General features: G+C 45.1%; 1 protein-coding gene across 3 annotated transcripts in view; it reads right to left on the reverse strand.

Moving 5' to 3' along the window:
• LOC306923648 (neural-cadherin-like) overlaps positions 1-25831 on the reverse strand; it is a 424677-nt gene that overhangs the window by 101247 nt on the left and 297599 nt on the right. For all 3 annotated transcript variants that reach the window (XM_079501857.1, XM_079501859.1, XM_079501858.1), the window contains 3 exons: positions 21689-21873; positions 12080-12309; positions 6928-7214 (listed from right to left, as the gene is read on the reverse strand). In XM_079501857.1, the coding sequence (XP_079357983.1) occupies positions 6928-7214; positions 12080-12309; positions 21689-21873 (702 nt within the window). The remainder of the gene's footprint in view (positions 1-6927; positions 7215-12079; positions 12310-21688; positions 21874-25831) is intronic.

Here is a 25831-nt window from a genome sequence, read left to right on the forward strand (position 1 = left end):
CTCCGTGCTGTGTGTGGATAGTATTCAGTTGGATTCTATAAGAAGCTCAGTTCGCCAGCCTACAGCAGAAGGGGGCGAAGCTGCTGTACTTAATCTCACTGCCCCATATTTATTTAATCTCAGTATTAAATGCATTCGATCAAATTAGCATGCTGTTTTTGTGTGTGATAATCTCCCTCAGGGGCTTGTGTACTTAGTGAAGGTTCTTATATCGATTGCAGACGTTAAGTCAACATGCAGGCATATGGCCAAGGTCTCATCTAATAAGATGAATTTGAAAGTACACAATTACTTGCTGCGCAGTATACGTTTAAAATCCCGAAATTCAATATGAGAGTATAGTAGATCTAGCATGTTGTTGGACTCTTGAGAACATTTCAGTATCACCATGCGGCTGTATCATTTAGAGACTCTCAGAACATGTTTTCTTATCTACTACAGAGATAAAATGTCCTGTGTGTGCTGTGTGTATATACAGTTCAGACTCCTCGCTGGAGGCGCTAGGAGTTCTAGATGTTGTCACCAGATACACCCGAGGGTATGAACGGATAAGACTACAGACCACAGTGCACGTTGAGCCCTGCTGGCTAATATTCTTTAAAGGGGAATAACACTCATTTTAAGCATTGAACTATGTCAATAATATACCTTAGGCTAGAGTTATAATAATAAAAATCACACCTGTGTGAAGTGAGTGGTGCAACTCCGTGTGGGGGTTACCGGGGGAGGGGGGGGAGTTCCAGACCCCCATGAACACGCCCAGGGGTCAGGGCCGGTTCCAGCGTGCCGCCCCACGTCCGAAATGGTTGAGAAATGACGGTGTACTGTATACCCTCTACTAGGGATGTCAAACGACTCATATTTGGCAAATCGATAAATCGAGGCCGCAAATCGACGAGTCGATCGACTTTTTTCCCCCTTTTTTTTTTTTTTTTTTTGCTGCGCAGCATTTGAGGACAGCGCAACAAACTGTGCATTCCTTTAAAGCGCCACAACTTATTCAGCTGTACCCATAATATTTAGAATGTGCATCAAATCAATAAATACAAATTAAACTTCATTTTGTAAATTGTAACCAATAAACATGTTTTTATTAAACACGGAACAGTAATCTGTAGGCAGCAGCAGCCTATATAAGAAAGCCGACGTTTGACAAAATTACAATAATGTCAGACTCCCGGTGTCAATTAACAGTCAGTAAACATGGCAAATGAAACAATATAATGTAGCGATATGGCCTGGAACATTTATTACAAAACAAACGGAAAGTAAGTACATGCAGCTGTTCCAAAATAAATGGACGCATATAGCGCCCTAAAATAGGCCTATTAGGCTTAACAGGCATGTTCCGTGGCACTATAGGCCTTATTCTAGGCCTAACAGTTACAACAGTAAGTAACAATTAACAGTGAAAATCTCTGTGCAATTATCGTTTCCAACTTTCCATCACGCCACATTGCAGACCAAATCAATTGGCCATCATTAGCCCTAAATACCGGACATAAAACAAATAGCCTTAAAAATATAAAATAAATCGTTATACCAATAGGTAGACTACTAAGCTACACAAACAGTAACACTGCACAAAAAAAACAAAATGAAATGATTCAGTCATCCCCAAGGCCGCGCTGCGAGGCCAACGCTCGTTTACATTTAACAATTTAAATGAACATATAATGTACGCTAACGCTATATGGCCTGGAGAAATGAAAACAAATAGCAGCTTTGTTGTGTCAAACTCAAAATGATATCCTCGTAGGCCTACCACATTTTAGAGTAGACTATAGCTTAAACCACTGACTTGTTCTTGTTCAAAAACACAAGCATGTCTACGTGCTCAGGGGTAAGGCGAGTGCGAAGCCTATTTAATATCAATCCCGCAGCAGAGAAAACTCTCTCTGCTGGCACAGATGTTGCGGGAACGCACAGGTAACCTCTTGCTAAGCGTGACAGTTTCTTGTACCTGTCCTCGTGTAGTTCCCACCACAGACCTGGGTCTTGTGCGGGAGAGATGGCGTCTTCCCCCAGGTAACGCTCCATTTCGACCTGAACAGACATAGGCACATCCCTGGCGAAATAATCTTCCCCGAAGAAGTCAATCATTGCGTCCACATGTTTAGCTCTTTTTTCGATGGGTGCAGCAGCCTCCGCCACATCGTCTGGCTCCCCCTCATCAGTAGTAGGCCTAGCTGGCCCAGCAGCATCCAAGTCCGGGAGCTTTGACAAGAGAGCAGTGACATTTTCATGAACAGCTGCTCTCATCTCCTCGGTGGTGAACTTCAGATGTTTGTGACGTGGATCCAAAAAAGAACCGATCATAGCCGCTTTCTTAGACACCGACTGGACTTTGTCTGGCCTGTCGAGATCCATGCGAGAGCGGAGAGAGTCCGCCACCTTGGTCTTGAATTCCCGCACCTTCGCACCTTCATCACCTTGCAGTTGCAGATCCCTGATTGATTAAATTATACTTTATTAATATTAATATTAACAGTTTGCAAATTGCAATGGCAAAAAAGTGGTGGCACAGAATAGATACGTAATAGCCTAGGCCTATACAAAATAATGCTATTGATTTAGTATTTTAATTTCACCTTTCACATTTCACATTTTTTACCTGGAGAGCAGAGTGGCTGTGATTGGATACACGGTTGAGATTGACACCTCCTTTTCCCCGCACACTGCTGTGGTGGCTATTTTTAGGGAACGTAGAACGGGCAACAACTCCTCGATAAGGTGCCAGTTTGCATCAGTAAGCTCCAGGGTGCGCGCATCGGAGAGTACAGTGACGTCACGGTCCGACAGTACCGAGGACACGGCCCATCTCTGCTCCAGTAACCGCTCGAACATGTCATAGATGGAATTCCATCTAGTCTTGCAGTGTTGGATGAGACGGTGGTCATTTTCAACGAGGTCCCTCGGCTGCTGCCTGGCCTTGAGCGCTGTCGTCGCCACGGTGCTGTGATTAAAATGGGAGACGAGACGAGCTGCAGCCCCAACAGCACTAGAGACAGCTGTCAATTTGAAGCCGTCATTGATGGCCAATTGGAGTGTGTGTGCAAAGCACCGATGCGACTCCCAATCCAGGTAACGAGTGTGTGCCACCACGATATTAGTTGCGTTGTCATGGACGCAGACATCAACTTTTCCGGCTATGCCCCAACTCTCAACTGCAGCCTTTAGGACATTGGACATAGTTTCTGCAGTATGTCTCTCTGGCATTGCTCGTGTCTGTAGGATAGCACTCTTCAGCTCCCAGTCTTCAAAATAGTGAGCGGTAATTGTCACATAAGACTCTGTAGTCAAACCTGTCCATGCGTCAGTGGTAAGAGAGACGTTCGTGGTTTTGGTCAGAATCTCACGGAGTGAGGCGGCCACCTGATGATACGATCCCTCCAATCGGGTTGTCATTGTTGCGCGACAGGGCACGGTATATTCTGGTTCGACGAATGCCATCAGGGCACGGAAGCCTTTACCCTCGACAAAGCTAATTGGCAAGGTATCTTCAGCTATCATCTTTGCTGTCAACTGTGTGAGCCTTTCAGCCCGCTGAGCGTCACAGTGGCGAGGCTGCGCTGTAAAGTTGTCCATGATGCTTTGGGTTTTCTTTGATGAAGGCTGTGGGTGTTTGCTACTGATGTGAGTTGACATCACCGATGTAGATGAGTGATATGCATACTTTTTGCTGCACAGTTTGCATTGTACACGTTTGTTGTCGTCAATCTTCACAAAAAAGTCCCACACAACACTCCTAGGAGTTGCAGCTGCCATTTCACGCGGCGCGGTATTTATTTACTTTGCTGTGGGCAAGCAGGAAGTAAACGCACATGGAGGACTCTGAGAAGACATGCACTAGAGCAGCACAGACGCGCGCACATGTTCAGTAGTGACACACACACACACACACCAATAGCCTGTAGGCCTACAGTTCCCGTTCCCATTTTGAAAACAGTTACTTTATAACGTTTTTGAACAAGCCATTACAAAATTATTATTATAAAAAAAATAAAAAATAAAATATTATAAAAAAAATAAAAAATAAAATAAAAACGATTTTTCGACTTGTCCATTTTTGAGTCGCCGTGAGCACGAGTCGATAATCGAGTCGATTTTCAACTTTTTTCAACATCCCTACCCTCTACTGTACTGTACTGTACTGTACTGTACTGTACTGTACTGTACTGTACTGTACTGTACTGTACTGTACTGTACTGTACTGGCACACCCGGCCAGCCACCCACCCACCCACACAGCTCCGTAAGGGAGTGGTTGCACCACTCAAAAATCTCTCCCCCTTCTGTTTAGCCGAGAACTGGACGTCTAAGAACTTGGGGTCATGTGACCAGTAGCCTCGGAAACCCAGACGTTTTATTTCTGTGACCATGCAGTGACATCACGAAGATGTACTTTGCAGGCCAAAGAGTACATCTTTGTATTTCAACACGTCTGTGGCCATTTTGACGTCTTATCAGGCTTTTGTGTGCACCCTGGACAGATTTGAACCCATTTTGACCTGAGATCAGATTCTATAAATGTCTTCTAAATCCTGACAGTTTTCTGAAAAAGCTATGTTTCTGTCAGTCGTTCTTCGATTTTTCAAAAATAGCAGACCAACAAGCTCGTAGCGCGCCACTCGCTATGAGCTTGTAGGTCTGCTATTTTTCAATAGCTAAAGCATAACATAATGCTAACACCAAAATGGGTTCCTGCCCAAAATGGGTTATGTTGTTTGAGTCCATATTTAGATATTTGATATTAATTTGATCGAACATGCATTGCAACTTCAAACTCCACTCCTCATTTAATACACGACTGCTTCTGTTAACTGATGAGGATAATATCCTTCTAATGAGAGACCATCATTTTTACTTTAGTCATTTCATTTAAAATGTATAATGATAGATTATTTTTAAATAAAATAGAATTAAGTAATAAATATCCTAAACATTAAAAAATAACACAAATTATCAAATTAACCCATTTTGGGCGGGAACCCCTTTTGGTGTTAGCATTATGTTATGCTTTAGCTATTGAAAAATAGCAGATCTACAAGCTCAGAGCGCGCCACCGAGTGACGCGCTACGATCTTGTAGGTCTGCTATTTTTGAAAAATCGAAGAACGACTGACATAGAAACATAGCTTTTTCAGAAAACTGTCAGGATGTAGAAGACATTTTTAGAATCTGATCTCAGGTCAAAATGGGTTAACATAAATACATATATACTCAGTCTCATTTCCCGAAAGGAAAGACTGACCAGAAGCAGGGAAAAAAACATATCCCCACGGTCCATAAAAAATAATAACCAGAGGGGGATAATGCAAGCAGATGTATGGATGCCCTCAGCAGCAAATACAGCCCTGCATGGGAGCCAGATGTATGGATGCCCCCAGCAGCAAATACAGCCCTGCATGGGAGCCAGATGTATGGATGCCCCCAGCAGCAAATACAGCCCTGCATGGGAGCCAGATGTATGGATGCCCCCAGCAGCAAATACAACCCTGCATGGGAGCCAGATGTATGGATGCCCCCAGCAGCAAACACAACCCTGCATGGGAGCTGGTATTCTCCCTTCCACTCTTTTACACCTATAATACATTTAGGTTAAAGGAATTAGAGATTAGAGATTAGAGGCTATTATAGGATTTTATCAATTCCAATCATGCTTATCGATTCCGGTTCTTACCCATTCCCCGGTAAGTCAAATGTTAGTAAACAAGAATATCTTCAGTATTAAAGGAGCATTCAGTGATTTGGGTGATTTGGAAAACCCCCCGGTCTGCCCCGGTAACAAGATGTGCACATGGACGCACTACAGTGGGGGGACACGCAACAGGCCAACAGCACACAAACCAAGGCCCACCCCCGCCCGATCATGATTGGCGGAAGGCCCCTCTCTATCCTGATTTGATGAAGGCTTTGCCACCTAGCCAAAAACGAGTTTTTTTGACCCCCAGGAGTTAACTGGGGACAGGGAGGAACTCCTTATATGGTCAGCACACTCTATAGTAGGGAGGATTATCACAACAAAACAAAAAATAAGTGATATTTGAATTAAGTGAAATCACTGAATATACCTTTAATGAAGTTAGAGAGGCTTATTGTCCGTATCAGCCGGCCGTTTCAATGTGCTAGACCTCTGGGAGATGGAATGCTGAGGTGGAGCTGCAACACCTACCATCAGCTCCCAGTACTTACAACACCTACCATCAGCTCCCAGTACTTACAACACCTACCATCAGCTCCCAGTACTTACAACACCTACCATCAGCTCCCAGTACTTACAACACCTACCATCAGCTCCCAGTACTTACAACACCTACCATCAGCTCCCAGTACTTACAACACCTACCATCAGCTCCCAGTAGCTACTTGCACCACATCAAGCCCTGCTACTCATACACTGAGTTGGCGGTGCCTGGGATCGAACCCATGACCTTGCGGTTGAAAGGTGAGTGCTCTACTGACTGAGCAACCACGCGCTACATCCAACCGTGGAAACTCCCTCCTGTCAGGTGAAAATAAGCGACTTATCGGACTCCTCATACATACAGTAGAAGGAAGCATGAGGTCAGTCCGTTGCTCTCCCCAGGTGGGTAGAGGGTGTGTGTGTAGCCATTAGATAATTGGCATCGGGTGAAAAATGGGTTATTTTTGGGATAAAACATTATGAAAAAAATCACACCCGTGTGAACTGAGTGGTGCAACTCCCCTCCCCCCCTCTCTCTCTCTCTCATTAGCAGGCAACAGTGCAGCACCATCTCTCTCTCTCTGTTTCTGGCACAACAGCGCCACTTTTTCCCCTACTGGTACTCATAGTCACACACATAGTCACATAGGTTAACACGGACATTGCTGTTCCTTGGAGTGGTTGCACCACTCAAGAAACTAAAAATAATAAAATAAACATGGCCCAGCCAGCCCTCCCTACCTGTATCCACTCTGGGTGTCGACGCAGGTCCCTCCGTGGAGGCAGGGATTGACGGGGTACGACGCACACGGCTGGCGGACCAGCTCCCGGGCGGCGCAGCCACACACGGCCGAGGTGGAGGCCGTCAGTGACACCAAGGAGAAGCTGCCGCCGTCCAGCAGGGTGGGCGTGTCGCTGACGCTCAGCTGTGTGAGGCAGCCGCCGCCGCCGGCCCGGCAGGCGGCGGCGCCGAGCGCACACTCGTCCACCTGCACCTGGCTCACGTTCACTCGCAGGATGGACTGCAGCTGTCGAGACATCGTTATCTCATCATCACCACATGTGGTGAAATAATAGGCTTACGCACACGCACGCACGCACGCACGCACGCACGCACGCACGCACGCACGCACGCACGCACGCACGCACGCACGCACGCACGCACACACACACACACACACACACACACACACACACACACACACACACACACACACACACACACACACACACACACACACACACACACACACACACACACACACACACACACACACACACACACACACACACACACACACACACACTAGGGCTGGGTAGACATGGCTTCAAATGAAGTATCACGATTATTTTTCAACTTTTGCCCCAATTACGATTAAAGGAGAATTCCAGTGCTGATAATAACTGTTTTCTTCCATGATCCATCAATGAGTGGTATATGTGGAAAATGACATACAGTACATTACACAGCTCCGACAGTGCAAGGCGGGTTTATCGCTAAATCGGTTATTTTTATCGCTTGACAATTATTTCATTTATATCTATAGAATATGTCTTTCATACTCTTCGCACGCTATACTAACATCAGATTACGGTAAGAAAAGGCTATAATAACATCAGATTACGGTAAGAAAAGGCTATAATAACATCAGATTACGGTAAGAAAAGGGCTTGTCTGGAATTCCCCTTTAATGGAACGATTATTTATTATATTACAACAAAGTAAAATGGTGAAAAAAGCAGATCAACATAAGCTTGCGAGCTCTAGGGCTTCCGGTTCCTTGTGAGCTAGACGAGGGCTTCTGGTTCCGACTAGACTAGGGCTGCCGGTTCCGGGTTAAGCTACTGTGTTGTTGTTGTTGTTCTGACTCTGCTGCTGCCTGCTTTATGTGGATTAACCCATTTTGGGTTGTAGGTCTGCTATTTTTGAAAAATGTGGCGGGGGGGGGGGGGGGGGGGGGGGGGGGGGGTCCCTGGAACTACATATTTTGAGATGGGGGTCCGTGGTCCAATAGAGATAATTCTGGGGATCCTTGATATGAAAAAGGTTGAGCACCACTGACATAGAAAGATGGGTTTTTCAGAAAAATGTTAGGATTTAGAAAATGGGTGCTATTTTCACAGTGTTTTAAAGTTTGTTTGAAGTGTTGAAGATCTTCGCCTATAATGACATGCAGTCCAAAAATAGGAATGTCACGGGTTGAAAGTGGTTAAACGTACTGTAATAAAAGCAGTAGTGTTATCGTAAGGTTAACACAATTCAGCGAGACAGTGAGAGGAGAATGACGAAGGGATTGCAAGAGAAATGAGCCTGGATGTACGCTATGGTGTAGCGTGTAAGTGAGAGGAGGTGAAAAAAGATAGACAGATAGACAGATAAAAGAAGAGTGATGCAAGGACACCACAGGGGGGGGGGGGGGCACGGCGTTAAACACACAAACAGTTTGTGTTAAAATGACAAAAAAGGGCAGATAAAATTCCAGTTATCGTGTCCCGCCACACTCCACCCCCCCTGCTCCTCAATGTAACACTTGATGTACGAGCCCAGATCTCTATCTACAAGATGAGTGGTTCCATATCGCCGTTACTCAACGCGTGGTCCGCGGACCACTAGTGGTCCATTGCGGAATTACAGGTGGTCAATGGGGAAAATGCTTAAAAAGGCTTAATATGTTTTATAGCACATTTGTTAAATTCATTAAGGAGGAGCTGACGGCTTTAGTTCTGACACGCCAAAGGTCTGACAGTCATTAGACCGACAACCTACCCCAAACCCTAATCTAACCCTAACTGCAAGCACAACACAAGGAATTGAGGGCGGCGGTGGCTCAGGGGTAGAGTGGCTGGATGGTAGCAAGGTATCCTGTTCAAACCCGGGCTCCCCCAGAGTTAGTGTCGAAGTGTCCTTGAGCAAGACACTGAACCCCAAATTGCTCCCGATGGCTAGTGAAATGAAATGAAATCTATATTTACCCAGGGTATCTGGGCTAAGCTCAAGAACTTGTTTCCAGCCAGGCCCTGCTCATAGAACACATTTCATCGTAGTGGTTGATGCCTTGTTCAAGGGCATTTCAGCGGTGGTAATTTTAACGTGTCGGACGGCTGGTTCGAACTGGGAACCTTCCGGTATCTAGACCGCGCCGCTATCCGTTCGGCCACCGCTGCCACTAGTGCCTTGCATGGTTTCTGCCGCCATCGGTGTATGAATGTGTGTGTGAATGGGTGAATTGATGCACAATCTATGTAAAGCACCATGGATAAAGGCACTATATAAATGCACCATTTATTTACAAACGCATGTCGGACCAACGCATGTCAGGAGTGACGGGTGATTTCTGCATGTCGGACCTTTGGTGTGTCCGATAAGCGTGCACACCCCGAGCAGACTTGGGCCACCAAAAAAATATTGGTTCCATTTTACACTCTCAAGAGTTAGAGATCTATATAAGGGTCCATCTGGTTACCAACTCTACTATCATTTAGCTGGGGACCACCTGGAACCCCCTCAAGGACCACTGGTGGTCCCCGGACCACTGGTTGAGAACCACTGGCGGATTAAATATAGCTCCAAGCAGCGGTAAGACAGGACCAAGCAATAAGCCCTTTTAGGCTGCTCAACAGTGCCACTTTGGGCCACCCAGCTGTTCGTACACCAGACAGACAGACAGACAGACAGACAGACAGACAGACAGACAGACAGACAGGCAGGCAGACAGACAGACAGACAGACAGACAGACAGACAGACAGACAGACAGACAGACAGACAGGCATGAGTTATGCATGTTCAAAGTGCCTGTTATTGCTGCTTGCAGCTATATGTTTGTATAGCTGCAATATATTGTATGTACAAACTTCCCTTCAAGTGGGATTTCAGATAATGGTCCATAGATTGTGTGTAGAAAATTTCAGACAAATTGATCAAAAATCCCAGCAGGAAATCAGGTTTAAGCATTTTTCAAATTGCTCGAAATGGTGGAAAATCTGAGGGCGGAGCTTACTGGTCAAAGTGACAGATGTGTTCCACATGAGTCAAGGCACACTGTAAACAAGATCCATGGTTTATGGCCAAACAAGGCATGAGTCATACCTGTTCAAAGTTGTCATTTTTAAATGATTGCTATAGTGCCCCCTGTGGCCAATTGGAATAAGACTGGTTTCAGTGCTATTTGGCATGATTCTCCTGATGTTTTTGTCAATATAGGTCCAAAGTTCATGCACGTGTACAAAATGCATTTTGATCAAAAATCCCGGGAGGAGATAGATTTGAACTGTTTTACATCCTACTATAAATGCGCCACATCTCTGCGCACGTGCGTACGTGTGTGTACGATGCGTGCGTGTGTGTACAGTTGTAATGCACGTAACTCGAGAACCGTTTGACCCACCGACTTCACATTGGACACACGTGTTCCACACCCCCACAGGGAGTGCAGTGCCAGGTATTGAGACGGTCGGACCCACGGTTCTCCAGAACCACAAAAGGCTCTGGTCAGGCTCTGCCAGTGGGCCTATAATGAGGCAAACTCCTTTCACCTGGGCCAGGCTCTGCCAGTGGGCCTAATGAGGCCCACTCCTTTCACCTGTGCAATTTCCAGCCTCTGCCTCAGCCAATTGAGGCTCAACCAATCAGGCTCTGCAAGTGGGCCGAATTGATTGCCAAGTACACTTTTCAGTTTGCAGTCTTCACACACAGGCACATACACAGATCTCCATGTGGGACACCGGCTGACAGTTAAAACGGGTGCCGGTGGCCGACTGCGACGGGCACATACAGGTCTAGTATAATTCAAAATGGTGGGAGATCTAAAGTTCAGAGGTGAAAAGCCAGAACACGAAAGTTGGCATGAGGAGACGCATATGCGTATCAAAGTTTTATTGCTGATGCCTGCTGTCAAATGGTTCATGAGCTATGCCTGTTCAAAGTTTGCATTTTCAATTGAGTGCTATAGCGCCACCCTTTGGCCAATGGTTGTGGGCTTGGCATCCTCACCGTTTGGCATACTAGCCCTCTACCATATTGCCAAGTTTAGCAAAAACCGACTGCACGGTTAAGCCAGAACTGCTATTTTTGGTGGAAGGAGAAGGAGAAGGGACCAAAGTCCCTTCGGGCTTGGCCCCTTAAAAAACAGACAAATACAATAAGGGACCAAAAGTCCCTTCGGGCTTGGCCCCTTAACACATTTTGGGCGGGAACCCCTTTTGGTGTTAGCATTATGTTGTGCTTTAGCTATTGAAAAATTGACCATAGAATTGACCATAATTGACCATAGAAGCTCATAGCGCACCACCGAGTGGCGCGCTACGAGCTTGTAGGTCTGCTATTTTTGAAAAATCGAAGAACGACTGACATAGAAACATAGCTTTTTCAGAAAACTGTCAGTATTTAGAAGACATTTTTAGAATCTGATCTCAGGTCAAAATGGTTAAAAAACAGACAAATAAAATAAGGGACCAAAAGTCCCTTCATGCTAGGTCCCTTAATAATAATAATAATAATAATAATGGATTTTATTTATAACGCACTTTATATTTATCATAATCTCAAAGTTAGCGTAATATGTGTAATTAATAAATAAATAAATTGGGGAACCCTGACCATTAGTTTAAGAAGGTGACGATATATAGGTGGGGGAGGCGTGGAGGTGAGGTGGTCCTTGGGGATTGATGATATAGTTGGGGGAGGTGTGGAGGTGAGGTGGTCCTTGGGGGGAGGTGTGGAGGTGAGGTGGTCCTTGGGGGGAGGTGTGGAGGTGAGGTGGTCCTTGGGGGGAGGTGTGGAGGTGAGGTGGTCCTTGGGGGAGGTGTGGAGGTGAGGTGGTCCTTGGGGATTGATGCAGAAATATGCTGAAGATCCAGGGCTAAAAAAACAAAAGGTTGAGAACCACTGCTAACCTCCTTTTTCCGTGCAGCGAGGGTTCCGTGTAGCTTCTCCGGCTGCAGATATTCTGTGTCGGTGAACACGGAGAAGTGAATGTCCAAGGTCTTCTCCCCCGTGTCCGCGATGCTGAAAATGTTCACGCTCCCCGGTCTGACGGCCAGGGATTCAGCCAGGAAATCCCACAGGGTCTCGAGTCGGCTCTTCCCGCGGACGTGCGAGTCGATAAACTCCCTGGCCGTGATGCCTGTGGGAGATAAAGAGGGTAGGGTGAGCTGCAGGCAGTGCAGTGACAGCTAAGGAGTTGATCAAAGGCTGCTCGGTTACGGATTCCGTTGGCCTTCCATTACCATGCGCCGCACTCATTGATCCTCAGTGTTTCTGCAGGCTGATTCTGTCTGTGAGGTGAACGAGTCATGACTATGAGACATTTAAAGAGTGGTGGGAAGTAACTAAAGTACATTTTACTCAAGTACTGTTTTGAGGTACATTTACTTTACTTGTGTATTTACATTTCTCGACACTTTATACTTCTATGGCAATACTTTACTCAGAGTAAAATGTGCTTTATACGCTAAAACTTGAGTTACTAGATTTGTTATTACAAACATACATTAAATCACTTGAGACCTGTTTTGTACATCGGCTATTTGTAAATTTCCGTTTTGCCAAGCTCATAACGTGTCGCATGGCGAGCCATGGTGAGGTGTTATGAGCTTGTAGATCTGAAATGGGACATTCTGACACAAGGAGCACTGTAGACAGTATGCTGATGCCAACAATACCTTTCTACTTTTACTTAAGTAACATTTTGAATGTACAGTAGGCTTTTTCTTTAATTGTAAACAGAGGATTTCTACGTTGTGTTATTGCTATACTTTTACTTACTATAAATTAGTAAAACAATAAAATATATATATCTGAGTACCACCGCTGCCACGAGACAGATTTAGAAAGGATCTTTTATTTCCCTGCTGAGAACAATTTTGCATCTGACGTGTGAAAGATTTTCATGACCTCGCAATCAATCAGATTTGTGGTGCCACCCTCCAATAAATATCCTGAAGGTTGGAGAAAGGCATCTTTAATCTCCACCAGGGACCGGCTTAGAGTCAGAGGTAGCCATAATAGCCTTCAACTCCAGCCTTTTAAATGTCAAGGGCCTGAACGTGACACCTCTAAATTGACCTTTACTGGGACTTTTCCAAGAGAGATAGATGTAAAACTTGAGGCAACCAATATAAACTTTACGGTTCTAAAAAAAAAAAAAAAAACAAAAAAAGGTGAAGAATACTAAAGACAATATTATCACCAGCCGGGGTGCGAAGATTCTCGCCTTGTCAATGACAGATAAAGCGAGCAAAAAAGATTTCTCCCGAAAGCCTGTCATTTCAGCCTTGAGTGGTTTGACAGGCTGATAATCATCTAATGACATCAAGTATCAATTAATTCACGGCTGTGACAGATGCTGTTGTCTCTCTGTATCAGCCTGTATCTGGAAGACAGAGTCACCATAAAGCCGTGCGTGGGTGTTGCATAGCAGGAGTAGCCAATCTACAAGCCCTCACGTTGTGAGCTTGCACTGTAATGAATTGCATTTTTATAGCGCTTTTCCAAGTGCTCAAAGCGCTTTACAATGGTTCATTCATTCATACATTGGGAGGTGAAGCGGCGAACAGTCGACGCCAGCGTCCTCACTTCCCACATTCAGACACCAATGGTGGCGAGCTCACACCGACCAACTCATTGGAGGCAATGTACCGTATAGGGTTCAGTGTCTTGCCCAAGGACACTTCGACATGTGGACAGGAGGTGCCAGGATTCAAACCGCCGACCCAGGGATCATTGGACGACCTGCTCTACCTCCTGAGCCACGGACGCCCCAAGAATAGTAGAATAGATCTGCTAGTTGCAGTGAATAGTAGAATAGATCTGCTAGTTGCAGTGCGTATTAACACCCGCTCGCAACTAAAAGTTTCAATGTTTGGCTCAACAGCAGTGCAAGAGATGAATGCTCAATGTGGGTGGACAGACAACTGTAACATGGGAAATCAAATGGAAAAAGTAATTATGTTTTATAGCTTTTCAGACAGCCAGAAGCGGAGGCCGCTCGGTGCATGGCTAAGTAGGCAAAACAACTCTCGTCCAACTGGCCAAACCGCAGACATTGTCAAGAAACACAGTTAACCCATTTTGGGCGGGAACCCCTTTTGGTGTTTTAAACATTGTTTTAACAACATGTTATAATTTAGCTATTGAAAAATAGCTTGTAGGTCTGCTATTTTTGAAAAATCGTGAAAATGTGGCGCAAATCCTGACAGAAAACTGTCAGGATTTAGAAGACATTTTTCAGTAGTTCTCAAACCTTTTGGTTCCAATAAGGACCCCCAACATTATATGTATTTTTGGGCACGGACCCCCGCATCTGGAAATGTTTTGTGCCGGGGACCCCGCAGAATAGAAGATTTGTGAAAAGAAATTCACACTTTTTATTTTTCGAAAATAGCCAGATGTGCAGCATGTAAATGAGTTTGTTTGGATGAGGGCTACTGTAGGTGAACAGAAATTACACTCCAGAGATTTAGAAAATGTTCTTCTTTTGCAAGCTGTTCAAAAATAATGTTCTTCCAAAAAGAGTTTCACAAAAAAGGTAGTTCACGAAAAACTAAGGAAACAAAAAACTTACAGACCTCTAATCAAGCCTAACCTTTCACTGAGGGTGCGTTTAAAACAACACGACAGTCTAGCTATACTCTGACTCTGTGCTACTGACTGTTCTCTATAAGGGCAGAGCTATCCAGCTATCCTTCTATTCCCTCTACTACCTGGAACTGGAATCCCTTCCCCACCCACAATCTGGGCCTAACATAATGCTAACACCAAAAGGGGTTCCCGCCCAAAATGATCCTTAGATTCACCAACCTACTGTATCTAGCCAAAATAAACACAGAAAACATTTCCCAAACCTTACAGACATCATAATCCACAAGGTAAGTAATCATGTTTTTAGCAAACAACTCTTCATTCATAATATAAAGTTACATATACAAATCAGAATTCAACCGAGTTTGTCCATCATTTGTAATGCATATGAAATATTTAAGCAATAAGCCACGAGAGGTCTCAGGTTATCTGGTATTTTACAATGGCTGTGGGCGTAGGCAGACCCTCGGCTGCGCCTCGGGTCTTCTACCCCCCAGCCATTGTAAAATACCCGGTAAGCTGGGGCCTCGAGTGGCTTATTGTTTTTCTAAAACGGTTACAAACATATAGCAATATTAACCTAATACAACTATTAAATTCACAAAAGTAGCTACGCTTTGCGCCACCAGAGCGAGCCACATCACTTCCTTGTTTTGCTGCAAGTAGGCTATGTGACGGGAGAATAGCGCTTGATGTCTTTACGGGGCCGCCTGGAGCCACACATTCACAGTCATATGAGCCGGGCGGCGCTTAGACGCCCGCACAGCATGGGTTTGCAAGGCAATCAAGCGCTCCCCTTCCCCAGTACAGCTACAAGGCTGCAGGATGATATAAAGTGATTGAAGGTGTGGGTTATCGGTGAAATTTACACCGGTCACGTGCCGGTAACCAGCCAATCAGAATCAAGTATTGGGACTACCCGTTTTAGAAATAAAGTTTAACCAGGGTCAAGATGTGACCACAAACACTCTGAATACAAACTAACTAGTATTGTCCTATTCAATATGTTTGGTGATGACCATATGGTTATTCAAAAGGTACGGTAAGGTGATTGTACTGAAACATAAAATACTGGGGGTAAAAATACATAAGTGGGAAAGTCAGTCTGTCTTTACCACAGCACACGCTCACAGAACGGCACGCTGTGAGCTTGTAGATCTACTATTTTTTTAAACCACTGTTCTAAAATCTAAAATGACAGAGATGCTTTCCAGGTTTTACCACGTATGATGCTGCCAGAGTTTGTCAAAATAAAGCACTAGAGTGCAAAGCAAATGGGCAGATTTTACTCTGAAAATCCCTGCCCTTCCATTTCCCCCAAAAAACTGGGAGGTATAATCTTCCATTAACTACCTCGCGCTGTCAAGTCTCATCTCTCTTTAGAAGCTTTATATTCCAAACGAGATGCTTAATGGTTACATTGCCGTTCTGATCAAAACCATGGACAGCGACGTTGATTCAGAGATATAGGCCTTCATTTATCAACGTGGCGTACGCCAAAATATGGGTGCACGCCGGAATTACGTGCGCCAGGACAAAACTCAGGAAGAAAGAATAGAAGAGAGATAGACAGGGAAGGAGATAAAGAATAGAAGAGAGATAGACAGGGAAGGAGATACAGATAGAAGAATAGAAGAGAGATAGACAGGGAAGGAGATACAGGCAAATACAAGTAGTAGCAATAACAATAATGAATGAAATAGTGTAGTAGTGGTTTAGGCAGGGAGGCAATCTAATAACTGTCATAAACGTACAGCCTGGTCACCACAGTGACAGAGACAGACAGGACAGGAGGAGGAGATGCAGCTACCTGTAACGTACAGCCTGGCCACCACAGTGACAGAGACAGACAGGACAGGAGGAGGAGATGCAGCTACCTGTAACGTACAGCCTGGCCACCACAGTGACAGAGACAGACAGGACAGGAGGAGGAGATGCAGCTACCTGTAACGTACAGCATGGTCACCACAGTGACAGAGACAGACAGAACAGGAGGAGGAGATGCAGCTACCTGTAACGTACAGCATGGTCACCACAGTGACAGAGACAGACAGAACAGGAGGAGGAGATGCAGCTACCTGTAACGTACAGCCTGGTCACCACAGTGACAGAGACAGACAGGACAGGAGGAGGAGATGCAGCTACCTGTAACGTACAGCATGGTCACCACAGTGACAGAGACAGACAGAACAGGAGGAGGAGATGCAGCTACCTGTAACGTACAGCATGGTCACCACAGTGACAGAGACAGACAGGACAGGAGGAGGAGATGCAGCTACCTGTAACGTACAGCATGGTCACCACAGTGACAGAGACAGACAGAACAGGAGGAGGAGATGCAGCTACCTGTAACGTACAGCATGGTTTAGGCAGGGAGGCAATCTAATAACTGTCATAAACGTACAGCATGGTCACCACAGTGATCTAATAACTGTCATAAACGTACAGCATGGTCACCACAGTGATCTAATAACTGTCATAAACGTACAGCATGGTCACCACAGTGACAGAGACAGACAGAACAGGAGGAGGAGATGCAGCTACCTGTAACGTACAGCATGGTCACCACAGTGACAGAGACAGACAGGACAGGAGGAGGAGATGCAGCTACCTGTAACGTACAGCATGGTCACCACAGTGACAGAGACAGACAGAACAGGAGGAGGAGATGCAGCTACCTGGATTTGTAAAACAGCATTTGTCACTCACGGGCTGTGCGCGTCCAAACTCATTCCAATGACGTGAGCAATGTTATTTAATTAATGCTTCACAGAATCACAGGTTTTCGTTCACTAATCTTGTTGTATATTAAATGAATAAAGACTTTAATAATTGTTTATACAACTAACAACACACAGAGTGACAGTTGCTTGCAAGTATGTGTGTGCGTGCGTGCGTGCGTGTGTGGACATGACAGCCAGACAAGCGAGGCGAGAGGAGAAACAGACAGGGCCTACAGCTATTATTTAATTCATGCAGGTGTTCGTTCTTTATTTATTTAAGATACAACACAACAGTTGGGCTTGCAAGTTGCGTGTGCGTGCATCTGAGTGTGTGTGTATGAGAGGGGGCCGGGGTGAGGCGGGCAGCAAGGCAAGCGGGGGAAACTATTTTTAATTGGCTTTTTCCATCATGTAACCATGGTTTCCATACGTTGTATCATGGTCGTATTGCAGTTGTTCAGCCGTCACATTTATCACTGCTAGGAATGAAATGAAGGAAGGATCAGCTGTTTGCGATCACTTTATAAATGCCACGACAAAACCTACACTCGTATTTGGGGCAGATTTTACACTCAATTGATAAATGAGGTCGATGAATGAGTGTTGCAGTCCCGCCCCCTTTCATGACGACGCCAGGCCCAGGAAATAATTCCCAATGCATTTTTCCCATAGACATTTCAAAAAGTATTTATTTAAAGACCTTTAAGCCAACTCGAGTCGTGACAAATCATGACAATAAACACAATATTTTGGACCAAACAAATAATTACAAAGAAGAAAAACAAGAAAGAAACGTGTTGTAACCTGCCGTTTTCTACTTCTTTCTAATTATTTGTTCGGCCCGAAAAATTGTGTTTGTTGTCATGATTTCTCACAACTCGAGTTGGCTTTGAAAAGCTTAAAAGGTCTTTAAATAAATACTTTTTGAAATGTCTATGAGGAAAATGAACGGGGAATCATTTCCTGGGCCCTGGTAGGAGGCGGGACTTCGACGCTCTAGTGTTGTCGGGCCGTAAACAAGGAAGTGAACGGGAACATTTATTTTTTTACCCAGGGAAGTAGCTGAGCACAGGTGCTCATTTTCAGCAACGCCCTGCACATAGAAACACACAGACAGACACACAAATTAAAACCTGGGAGCTGACCAGTACAACCACAGTCTTATACTGTTGGCCACTAAGCAGCTCCAGGGGGAGCAGTTGGGGGTTCAGTGCCTTGCTCAAGGGCACTTCAGCGGTGTTGGGTGAGTGATGAAAATCACTTCCCCACCCAGATTTGTCCTGCCCGTCCGGGGAATCGAACCGGAAACCTTTCGGCAACAAGGGCGCTCCTCTCACCCTTAGGCCCCATGCTGCGCAAAACATGTCCGGGATAATAAGTCTTTGGAACAAAACTTATGAATAGTTTGTCAGTGGAAAAAGGCATAGTCGACGAACATTTTTCGTCTTAGTTTTAGTCGATGAAATCAACACTGCCTAGCAACGGGACCTGTCAAAAAATGGATTACGGCGATCCTGTTTTATACCATTGAAAAGGACCTAAAGACGCCTATACACCTCCTTAGCACCTGTTTTATATCATTGAAAAGGACCTAAAGACGCCTATACACCTCCTTAGCACCCCCGCGTTTTTTATTGAGAGGACGTGTATACACGTTATAACCGCCGTGTCTCTCCTCTCCGGAATAATCCTGTTGGTGTTGCAGAACTGGTGATTTAATTAACAAAATAATAATTCAAAAGGACAAACGTGATCAGCCAGGGTTCTAATTCTGTATCCAATCTCCGTAGTAAACAAACAAAGTAGTATCTCTCTTCCTCTCAATAATGCGACCGCTTCCCTGCACACCAGAACAGAAAGTCAACACAAGATATCCCATAATACTCCTCGTCCCAGCCTCAGCCCGCCAACACAGTTAAAGGAACAATCCCCCTGTATATACCTTAGGGTTACAACGTTTTTAGCACAAAAAGGTGTTAATGGGTTACAAGTGAATACACGTGACATCACACTGTGTTGTGAGCTTGTAGATCGGCTATTCTTGCTATTTTGGAATAATTAAAAAGTGAAAGCGAAGGGGTAAAACCTGTGGTATAACTGCCACTGATTCCCAAACAGTGGGCCAGGGACCCAAGTTTGGGTCACGGAACAATTTGTATGGGTCGCAAGTACATATCCCCTTTTTTCAGTCTCCTACATTTACTTACGCTCATGTTGTGAGCTTGTAGATCTGCTAGTTTTACTAGTTTGGGTCCCGGGCAAACGTCTAATTTTTCTTTTGTGTTGAGCCTAAATGCTTGTGAGCCACTGGTCTAAGCTAAGGTATGAATATTAAAGTATTTTAACAAGGGCAATAGTATGTGCGTACACACACACACACAGACACACGCATACACATATTCAACTGCACACTTGGCTGAACCTGACAACCCCCCCCCCCCCCCCCGGAACGGGAAACAATGTATACATATTTACACAAACAGTTGCTGAGATTGAGCAGGCGTGAAGGCACGAGAGAGGAGTTATGTGTGTGAGGAGCTGATCACAGTCACAGATAGAGGGAAAGTGTTATATTTGGCCTATTATTTATGCTATATATTATTGACCGCGTCTGTGTCGGCTCAGTCTCACAGTCACAGACATTGTGCAGCAGTGCGCACACATGCTAGAGAGAGAGAGAGAGAGAGAGAGAGAGAGAGAGAGAGCGAGAGAGAGAGGTGCTGCGTAATAGGCTACTCATCTTTGTGTTCTGTTTCACCTTATTGCTGAGTTACGCACACAGGCAAAAGCAACAAGGGGTTTAGAAGCGAAAAAGTCCGTTGTGGAGAAAAGGAACTCCACACATATGCACTCCTCGCAGAGTGATTAGCCTACTAATGAGTGACACTTTTGGAGCGTGGCTGAGGATGTCTGTTGGAGAGAGTGTGAGACAGACTCCACGGTGCTTGTACAGTCCAGCACAGTACATTCTCATCATTTAGGCTATTACAGGCTATACTGTAGCTATAAGCTCTGTATCTGGTTAATTGCGAGAGGATGCGGGATTTGCGGGGGCCCGCTGGTTTTATCTGTCGTGAGTGACTGTGTAAAAAATCGTCCATCGATCATCTGACAGTCCAGGCCCCCAGGAGGTCCGGGCCGGGGGGAGACCACACCCCCATCCCCCCCGGTAGCTCCGCCCCTGTTACTATGGTTGACTTACTACTCGTTTCCTTTCTCACCTGCACTTCTTCTTAATGAGATCCCACTCTGCCAACGACGCCTTTAACGTGTTAATTAGTGCTCTAATTAATGATAAAACTATAAAGTTGGCTTAGCGCTGATCAAAGCTCCCCTCGAGCGGCAGCTCTGTGATCGATTGCTTCCCCTTCAGCCTCAATTCATTGAACAAAGAGCAAGGTGGTGGATGAGGCCTTTCTAGGCCTTTTTAAGAGTTTTACATTTCAAATCACGCTGGATAAATAAAGCGACTGTGTTTAGTGGCTCTATAGCTCTTCCCTGTGACCGCGCATCTAAAATATGAACGCTTCTAAATACTCTTAGCGAGTGATTAGTACGGACCCCGCGACAACCTTCACCATTGTTGTTGTCGGTAGAGGAGGAGGTTTCGTCTTCTTCTACAGCCAAATAGATTGGTGGTGAACGGTGGCGGTTGCTGAACTATCGGCGCCCCCTGCTGGACGGGAATGAGTTAACTCTTACTCCGCTAGCATTTTTTTAAAAATTAGGATCTAATTCACGCCAGCATTTTTTTAATTTGAGCTCTTATTTTGAAAAGCGAGACAGGCCTTGTTTACATGATCGATCTATGCCGGTGCACTGGAGAGCTCCACATCGCCGGCTCTGTGCCGTCAAAGAAACGCTGTTTTGACCAAAATGCCATCTGGGACAAGGAATAGGAGATACAGGCGATTGAAAGAAACAGATAGAATGGATTATTATGGCGACGACGATCTAAGATGGGCGATCCAGTGCTGTGCTAACAACATAGCAAGTAGCATTATGGCTCGATCGATCGAATGCACTATAAAAGCGCAATTGCCATTAATCTTCGGCAATGGCGTTAAGCGTCAGTATCAAAATTAGGCTTCAATTGACAATGATCTTCGGCAATGGCGCTATAGGAGTTTTAATAAGGGTTACCGGCTTGTACCGTTTTTATTGTGCGAATAAATAAAACAAAACAGAAACAAATAGTACCAGTGAAACGCAGGGAGCCAGAGGACAGGATGGCCTCCTCCTCCAGCTCTCGGACGTGAACTCGGACGCCCGAGATGACGTCGGGCCACACACCGTCAGACACGCCCACCCTCAGCCAGTAGCTGCCCACCGGGGTGTTCTGACCAATGGTGAGAGCTCCTGAGCTCTGGTTCAGGCTGAAGTACCTGGGGAGAGAGAGAGAGAGAGAGAGAGAGAGAGAGAGAGAGAGAGAGAGAGAGAGAGAGAGGGGAGAAACAGAGAGAGGGAAGAGACAGAGAGAGGGGAGAGACAGAGAGAGAGAGAGAGGGGAGAGACAGAGAGAAAGAGAGAGAGAGAGAGAGAGAGAGAGGAGAGAGACAGAGAGAGGACGGATAGAGGGAGAGAGAAATAGAGATGGTGGGAAACAGGGAGAGAGGGGGGAGAGAGGGGAGAGAGAGAGAGAGAGAGAGAGAGAGAGAGAGAGAGAGAGACAGAGAGAGAGAGAGAGAGGGAGGGAGAGGTGAGAGACAGAGGGATATTTTATTATTTATTTTGTAACCTTTATTTAACCAGTAAAAACACATTGAGACTGAGTCTATTTTACAAGTGGCAACTGTAATTGTGCACAGAATCTTCCTCGGGAGACACATAATAAAGAACCTTGAACCAGCAAATTATACACAATGTACAATATGAACAGAAATAATAAATATATAGGCCTATACAAAGGCTAGTACACATCCAACACGTGCAGGTGTTGGACTGTACAGATGATCCTTTTGAAACTTCTCAATTAAACTTTCAAGGCCAACTTTTAGTCTGGAATGCAGGTCATTCCATGACCAGGGGCCAAAGAACGCGTATTTTTTTACCCCCCTCAGATTTTTATGCTGCATGGTACTACACGCTGTAGCCGAGCATTTGATCTGAGGTTTAGACCATTTTTTACCAAATTGAATTTGGAGGAAATGTAAGGAGGCAGATCACCAAGAATGGCTTTATGAATGAAATTATTCTAATGATGCAGCCCTGGGAGATGTCAATGAGAACCAACCAAAGTCAAAGTTAGTCAAAGTTGGACGATTTGTCACACGTTACTGCAGTGAAATTTGTTCTCCGCATTTGACCCCTCTCTTGGAGCGGTGAGCCGCAGCCAAGGAGCGGTGAGCTGCAGCCGTGACACGCTCGGGAATCATTTGATTAGTAGATTTGACCCCCCAATCCAACCCTTTGATGCTGAGTGTCAAGCAGGGAGGCATTGGGTCCCATTTGTACAGTCTTTGGTATTACCCGGCGGACACTCTAACCACAAGGCCACTGAGCTGCATGCAATGTACAGTGATGTGTTCTGAAAGGTGAGTTAGTTCTGAATGTCAGTGCAGCAGCATGGATGGTACAGGGAACCAGTCTGGCCAAGGTGGAGGAGCAAGCCAACCTTAGATGGTATCACCATAGTCCAATTGGGACAGAAAGGGACAAGTGACCAGTAGTGTTTTGAGAGCTGAACAATCATAACAAGCCTTCAATCTGTAGAAGAAAAGCCCAAAGTGAATTTAAGCTTTTTGCACAAAATAATCAATATGAAATTTAAAATGTAGGCGTATATCCAACCAGAAACCAAGGTATTTGTAGCGCTCCACCCACTCGATGGGAGTTCTATATATAGAGACAGAGACACGGACATACAGACAGAGACAGACGGGGGGTGTGTAAGTGACAGCCGGAAAACCAACAGAATTCATTTTTTAGCTTCTGTTCAAAGAAAGAACGACATGACAGATGGTAGACAGACAAGAGAAAATTAGTGAGAGGTTCCAAGTTTACTTCTACAGGAACTGAAAGTGTGCACACGCACGCACACACACGCACACACACACAAACAGCATGTATTGTAATGCTGTATGTATGTATAAGAAAAGAAAAGAGCAATTATATAACAACTGTGGACACTTCTGTGCACAAATCTGTGGCTCCAACAAAAGGGGCTCGATAGTTGTCATAGTAACTGTCAGAACTTGTGATATGAATAAAACAAATATGCAATTGGCATAGCTAATCTGATCCTGAGTGTGTGCATACTGAGCGGATGCTCGCAGCAGAGAGGCCCCTGACAGACCCTCGCTTCTGCCTCAGCCGCGTCGGCACGGACACTTTCATGGCCGGAACCACAGCGGCGGCGCACTGCAGATTGCTACGTCTGTTTAACCCATTCTGACCTGTGATCAGATTCTATAATTGTCTTCTACATCCTGACAGTTTTCTGAAAAAGCTATGTTTCTAATAAATAATAATAATAATAATAACTTGGATTTATATAGCGCCTTTCAAGAAACCCAAGGACGCTTTACAAAACAAAAAACAAAACAAACAAACTAGTTGCCAAAAGCCTCTGAACAAATGTCTCTTCAGTGCAGAGAAAGAGTCCAATGTAGGAGTGTGGCGAATCTCCAAGGGGAGAGAGTTCCAGAGGGCAGGGGCTGCCACATAGAAGGCTCTATCGCCGAGGGTCCGCCGAGGGTCCTCTTCTATGTCAGTCGTTCTTCGACTTTTCAAAAATAGCAGACCTACAAGCTCGTAGCGCGTCACTCGGCTAACACCAAAAGGGGTTCCCGCCCAAAATGGGTTAAATTCAGATTTCAATCTCCCGATAAGCGGTGCAACACAGTGATTAAATTTGCCCAGAGAAAGTGTTCTGCTTGTCACATGAGGCCTGGGACTTTTAGACTTAAAGACTTGGCAATGGAGCTTGTCAGCGGACTTCTGGGATGGAACGATATCAACTGAATGACCCGCAGCCTTTTCTGCACCGCGAGATACAGCTTCTAATTTCACTTCACATCAATGCTTCATTGATTCTCTATAGACCAGGTCAGAATGTTTTGTAAACAAATGTGTAGACGGAAATAAATGGTAAATGTTGCGGCAGAAACCAAGGCACTAGCCAGCACATCAGGAGCAAATTGGGGTTCAGTGTCTTGCTCAAGGACACTTCGACACTAACTCTGGGGGAGCCTGGGTTCGAACAGGCAACTTTGCGGTTACCATCCAGCCACTCTACCTCTGAGCCACTGCCGCCGCCCGAAATGAAGAATTATGTAGAACGTCTATGGACATCTTCATAATATACAAAACATGTCCATAACATTAGCTAGTTTTTCAACCTGTGGAACAAAGTAGTGGTAGAAATATCAAAGTGTCCTGTTCTTCCAGAAATACAGTATGGTTATCCCATTCTGGGTGGGAACCCCTTTTGGTGTTTTAAACATTATGTTATAATTTAGCTATTGAAAAATAGCAGATCTACAAGCTCGTAGCGCGCCACCGAGTGGCGCGCTACGAGCTTTTAGGTCTGCTATTTTTTAAACATTGTGACAATGTGGCTCAAATCTTTGAATGTATATTCTTTCAGAGCAAATGCTTTTAACTAAAATCTTTGCTTCTGAGGGGTTCCTGGCTGGAACAACATATTTTCAGAAGGGGTCGGCGGCCAATTACATATCATTTTTGGAGTCCTTGACATTCCCTGAAGAAGGCAACTTGTTGCCGAAACGTTGGAAAAATAAAGATTTTGATGGCATCGTGACTACAGGCTGTGCGGCCTCTCTCCTTTCTCAGTCGGAGTCCTTGACATGAAATATTGAGCACCACTGATATAGAAACATGAGGTATTTCAGAAAACTATCAGGACTTAGAAGACATTTTTCAGGCCTAAATGGGTTAAGGAATACTGCTGCTCCATATAGTAAACATAATAACTGCAGGCATTATTTAACCGGAAATAGAGATGTTTTGGTTGCAGTGATCGGATAATAATTTGGGCTACTGCAGGGGTCTTCAATAGGGGGTCCGGGACCCCAGGCGGGTCCTCAGAGTTACTAAAGGGGGGCAGCTAAATCTGTGTGTGATAGGAACATTTTGTTGAACCCCATCATCCCTATTCAAGCTTGTAGATCGGTTATTTTCGGCATAGAGGTTTAGTGGAGAGGGAAAAAAGAGCAGACCAAGTACAGAGCTAAAGATCACGTTTACATGAGGGTTTAAGTGGCTAAATATCACATTAACATGAATCCAACATAAAAAGATAAGTCAACAAACCAAAACATATACACCAGGGTTCCCCAATAGGCGCTCTGCGGGCCATTTGCGGCCCGCAGAGCGCCCCCT

This window comes from Electrona antarctica (assembly GCF_951216825.1).
Source record: "Electrona antarctica genome assembly, chromosome: 5".
NCBI classification, from domain to species: domain Eukaryota; kingdom Metazoa; phylum Chordata; class Actinopteri; order Myctophiformes; family Myctophidae; genus Electrona; species Electrona antarctica.